At 32.6% G+C, this 6,209-nt stretch overlaps 1 protein-coding gene across 1 annotated transcript; it reads right to left on the reverse strand.

Moving 5' to 3' along the window:
- Window positions 1-1,043: 1,043 nt before the first annotated feature.
- On the reverse strand, window positions 1,044-2,832 carry LOC141719083 (putative nucleoredoxin 1). The gene is made up of 4 exons (XM_074521462.1): window positions 2,772-2,832; window positions 2,529-2,692; window positions 1,768-2,298; window positions 1,044-1,055 (listed from the first exon to the last, which is right to left on the reverse strand). The coding sequence occupies exons 1-4, from the start codon at window positions 2,830-2,832 to the stop codon at window positions 1,044-1,046; spliced, it is 768 nt and encodes a 255-aa protein (XP_074377563.1).
- Between the last annotated feature and the right edge of the window lie 3,377 nt (window positions 2,833-6,209).

The following is a 6,209-nucleotide window of genomic DNA, read 5'->3' on the forward strand; positions in this document are numbered from 1 at the left end:
AAATCTATATTTTCGAAGCTAGTCCATATCGTTTTTCTGACCATCCTTCCATTTTCATCAAAGAAAACAAATGATTCGCTAGCACCATCGTGGACGTAAAAGAAATTCCAATCAACTATTGGTGAGAACTCGTCACAAACCACCCAAGGCAAGTATCCAATTTGTTTGGTGACCACCCCTTCTTTCTTCAATATGTGGATAACTTCAAACTCATCGCATGTACCCTTACATTGGACATACCTTTCTTTTAAAATCTTCAGAAACTCGATCTTATGGGAGTCAAAATACGACTCAAAAAACAATATCACATTTTTACCACAAAGTTGAGAGACAGGAACCTACAAAGAGGAATGACGATTAGTTGACCACAAAAATTATTTTAATTTCTGTACTTTGTAATTTACATTCAGCTTTGATTTAGATTAGAGATACAAAACTGGGATATTCAAAAAATTAACCAATAATGTTAAATACATTATAAATCTTACCTCTGACCCATCTTGTGTTCTAAAGACTTTGTTACGATCCCATAGCATCTCCAATTTCATGTCATTTACTTTTTCAATCTCTACTTTCACAAGCTTTGCAAAGGTGAATGGGTATGCTCCGGTACCAAATTCTTTCAGAATGTTGGCACCAAGTGGTTCAATATATTCACAATGAGGTCCAAAAATCACAAGACGAGTTACTTGATCTGGATCGACATAATGGTTCATATACTTCAACGAATACTCCAAAATCCGTTTCAACTTCGTATCACTTGGGTCGTTAAAAGGAAGTGACAACCACGGCATAGTCTTAAACCTTTTCCAAAATGATTCCTCAGTTTTACAGTAAAATTCAAAATTTCTAGGAATGTAAATGAGCACAACCTCGAAGTTTTCTTTATTATTTTTCAATTCATTATAAGCCCTCTTAAGTTGTGTATCATCAGTCTCACCTTCTTGATAAAAATATAAGGCTACCACCTTGTATTCGAGAGTGTGAATAGGTATCTGCCAATAGTAGTAGAAATGCAGTCAGGAAATGATTGCTTAAACTCATTAAAGCTCAAGCTGTATAGAAAATGGAAAAAAAACAAGAGAAAAAAAAATGAATCAAGAACTAATAGTGCAGATATTGTGCAACGAAACCCAAAATGAGTGATTTTTTTATACATTAAAACTTGAAAGTGGAGGAACGGTAATGATATATATATATATATATATAGGAAAAATCATTCCTCAGTCAATATATTGCAGATTGCACATGAAGGAAAGTGAAAAAAATTCCAAAAATATGTTCCTTATAGCTTTTCCTGATATTAAAACTCAGCCATGCTCAGAAAAAGAGCAACAACAAAATTATACTCCCTCCGTCCCACCAGGATGTTTACATCTCTGGTGGGCACGGAGACCAATATATATATATATATATATATATATATAAGTAGGTAAAGTAATGAAAAATGATGAAAAGTGGTTAAAGTAGTGGGACCTATTACTATTTAATAATAGATTTGAGAGAGTGGAGGAAGTTAGTGGGTGTAATAGTGTTTTATATTATTAAAAGTTTACAATTTTTGGAATGTAAAGAAATGGATGGGACGGCCCAAAATAGTAACTGTAAAGAAATGGATGGGACAGAGGGAGTATAACAATAATCATCATTATCATCTAATATTTACGCTAAAAACTCATAACATGTACAGATAGAAGAAAATTATAGATGATAATTGGGAGACAATGAAATGATAAATCATACTATCTGTCAAGTATATAATATTACCTTGTCTCCTTTGTTTGATATAACATAATCACGCTGAGAGGAGGCCAGAAGATTCTTCAAAGATGGCTGCATAGCAATTGCATCATCTTCTGATTGCAAATAATTTATTCTTTCATCGCTAAAAGGATAGCCTAGGGCTCCATAAAGCTCAAGAATATAATAGGCATCATGACATTGCAAAACCATGCCGGCTGAATCAACGATTAATACCGCAGGAATATCACCTGATATATCAGGAAAGCCTCTTTTTTGAAAACTTTTCTCAGAAGGTACATCTGATAATGGGATAGCAGTCCATGGCCTAAGAGAAAAGATTTCTTCCTCGATACCTTTGCAATAGTCTCTATGAAGAACATGATCGTGATCAGCGTCAACTTTAACAGCGACAAAAATGACCTCGAAACCATTTTGAGGATATAACTTAATGTGGAGATTCTCCAACAGCGGTACATAATATCTCATGCAATGAATATCTATAATGGGCGTAAAATATATAGCAATAACCTTAGCTGCCAAATGCTCAGCCTTAACCTACAAAAAAATTATAGCATATATGATCATCATATTATTAGGTAAAAGCCTGATCATATAATCTGAGCCATAGAGAGAAGTTGATTTTTGCATTTCAAATTCGACTAAATTAATCTATACATTGAGCTTAGCATTTAATGTTGATCATGAGGATCATATCTGTTTTAAAAAGTGTGGTAACTGGTAAACATTTGACAAAATGAATTCGTACGATGAAGACGAATATGCACCTGTTGGTTGTTTTGATATCTGACAAGGTAATCCCTGTTTTTAGTGAAGAGAAGGTCATGTAAATCAATCACATCTCCTTTACTGATCTTTTTCTTCATGTCAGGTCCCTGAATCTCCTCTTCATCGTCCTCAGATGGGTAGAGGCGCTTATTTGTAAAATAGTCTGAACAATTTATAAGGGGGGTAAGTAATAAATTAAATCAAGCTCACAAAATTTTAAGTAGTTATAAAGAATTAAGTACCTCCAGCTTGAGAGACCTGCAAGAAAGAGAATAGATAACGATGGTTAACAGTTGATGACATATTATAAGTATATGTATAGGTATTAGTGGCTTTGGAGAAAAGGGGTGCTCGCCAAACACAACGATTTCTAAATAAACCCAACATGACTCAATTGCAGCCGCAGCAGGGTTTAGTCAGTGATGATGATTGGTGACGCTCTTCTTGTACTAGTTTTGTATTCCACTTTTTCAATCCGTTTCCAACCCCTAGTCTGTTGATGGTCCTGGTTGTAAGTAGAGCTGAACACGGAACGAAAACGACACGAATAATTAGTGTTTGGGTTCGAAAATTTGGTACACGAACACGAAAAAATACGTATATAATTAGAGTCGGGTCTAGGTTTTCGATATAGGTACACTACACGGAATGAAAGTACACGGAATAAATAAATAGTTAAACATTTTAAAATATATAATATATATATATATTACATACAAAATATGAATTTTACGTATTCTAAATAATATATATATAATTGTAATTTGTAAATACTAAAAGTTTAAATACACTTTATTGGTCATTTGACTAGTTGAGCTGTGAGCATTTAGGATTTTAGCTTTTGTCCCTTTAATTTTCATTTCCCCCCAATTTAACAGGCCGCCCCTCGTATACAAACTTATATCCCGCTTCCAAACTCTTCTCTTTCTAATTTAGATCCATACATATTACTTAATTTAGATTAAGTAGTTGACTTCATGATTTTAATTTCTTTTGAATGTCCAACAATTTGTAATTTGTTGTACGCAAAAGCGTTTTCAATTGTTACGTACTTTTGTATTAAGAACTTTGTTGTTCACTATTTAAGACCATTTAATTATCGATTGCATTTTTTAATATTTAATTCTTTTCGTATATAATCTGTGTACTTTAGTGTACCAAAACGGGTAAACACGAATATATTAGTGTTGGGTTAGTGTCACCAAATTGGTACACGAATCCAAATCCGGGTCGGGTTCGGGTTTAAGGTTTGGTACACGAAAATACGAAAGTACACGGAACGTTTGTACACGACACAGAACGTTGCCAGGTCTAGTTGTAACCTAATTCCAGCTAAGGGTAGCGGCCGCAGGTTTACTAATATAAAAAAATGAAAATCTATCACCCGCTTCTAATATTAGCGTTTTATTTATTCGATTCGGCTTATGTAGCTTAAAATCTTTTCAAGAATGGCTCGAACTTGGATAACTCAAATCCGCTCTGATAAAATTTATTTATATTACAAATAATAAATTATTAGCTTATATCTTGTGTGATGAACCGATTTATTTAATATTACATAATTTTTTATTTTAATTTAAACTGCCATTAACTAGCTTATACATGTGCGTGCGATGTACCGATTTTCTTTAATATTACATTATTGATTAACTTATTTTAAACTATTGACAAAAAAAAATTAAAGTGAAATTAAATATATTTAATATTATTTCAGAAAATTAGTAAATCTATTATCTATAATCTATTATCTAACTATCTATTATTATATTATTATATCTCCTTCTATATATTAAAGGGCAACCAAGGGCAAATTAAACCATTTTAATGGTTGTGAAGTTACGAGTTTAACATTTTATGTTCAAAAATTATACAAACAAGCATTATGCCCGTATTACACATACTTTAGTAAAAAAATTGTCTAAGGTTATATTTTTTATGTATATTATATAATTAATTAATCATTAAATCTTTTTGGATATTTTTAGATAAATATTTACATTTCATTGTATACATACATACAAATCATCAAGTATATAATAAATCATACTAATGACCAATATGTATGTTAGGTCACACACACTGTAGAGGGGGTGAATATAGTGTATAGCACAATCAAATCGAACTCTAATAACTCAAGTAACAGAAAATAAACTTTATTCAAAACAATAAACTCTGTTACAGTATGGAACTGTCCTCTCTCAGTGATGAACAAATATCACGAGAGCTGCTAGGGTTACAATGAATAATCTTCTCGATAATGATAACACTTATAGTGTAAACCCTATGTCTGTGTTTATATACTACACAGTTACAAGATAATCGCTAATTGATATCGAATATAATTCTGCTTCCTAAAATATATCAATCAGATATCTTTTCTTCCAAGTATTCCATTCTTCACGGAATTCCTTCTTCATGCATATCTCTTCTTACGTTTGTCTAGATTTTCTCTTCCTGTAAATCAGCTGCCTTCCTTATCTGAATATTTCCTTTAAGTCCTGATATTATCTTCTGATAAATATTTCCTGAACCTTAAGTACTGATGACTTAAGTTCTGACTTCAGTATAAGTGTTGATTTCAGTTAAGTACTGATTTGTCCTGTTTAAGTAAGATTTGAAAAAACTAAACATAAATCATATTAGACATGACATTATCAAATATATCTAACAATCTCCCTCAACTTATAAATTAGCATAATATACAAGTTTAACAGATATTTGATGATGTCAAAAATATTAAGTACAAATGCATGATAATTTGACTAGATAACTACAACTTACAGTCCTTAAAGCTTTATCAACTTTAACTTCTGATAACAACTTCAGTCTGTATACATATCAGAATTTGAGCAGTTGTAGATCTTGACTTGGCTTCACTTACTGATCTCTCTGATGTCAGGAGTTGTTCTGAGATAATTCTTTAACAAACATCTCTCAGTATATCTGAGTTCATCAATCATCCTCCTTTTAGCATCTTTAAGTTCTGCAGAATCTTCACCAGTTTGAAAGATTGCAGCCCTGAGATCATTAATCTTAGCTTTCCTTATGTCCTGATCCAGTCTGATCAAATATGCCTTGTCAGACTCAAGATTTAATTCCACAACCTTGTAACCCAGAAAGGTAGTTATAATCTTAGCAGAGTTAGGCTTCATCTCAACAATATCACCCTTGTGATCTCTGTACTTTGGAAGATATATGCTGTCAGACTTAATAGAATAAAGCCTTTTCTGTTTCTGAATTTGACTCTTCAAATAGTTTGCAGCACTTTCTGTTATTTTGTCATTCACTTGAAGTAAGAATAATACATGTTCCAATTCTTCAAAATACTTCAGTGGAATGGCATTTTCCCTTATATGATAAACCCTACCATCTGTCATAAAGTACAACAAGATGTGTTCTCTCAAGTAGGTATGGTAAACCATCTGTACAGATTCTAGTTGATTCAATCTTTCAGGAGTTGCTCCAATACCTGGTTCACTTAAGGAAGTTGGATCATTGGTTGTGTTCTGTATTCTTCTTTCATCAGCACTACCCAATCCAGATTTATCTCTTGCTTCCTTTCCAGTAACCACTCTTGCTTCAAAACCACTTGCAGCGGTCTTCAAAGGTTGAGTCTGTTTGGCTTTGGTGAATCCTGGTAGGAGTATCTTTGAAGGTTTAACATGAGCAATGTCAGAGGT

Source organism: Apium graveolens, chromosome 4 (genome assembly GCF_009905375.1).
Source record: "Apium graveolens cultivar Ventura chromosome 4, ASM990537v1, whole genome shotgun sequence".
Classification (NCBI taxonomy): domain Eukaryota; kingdom Viridiplantae; phylum Streptophyta; class Magnoliopsida; order Apiales; family Apiaceae; genus Apium; species Apium graveolens.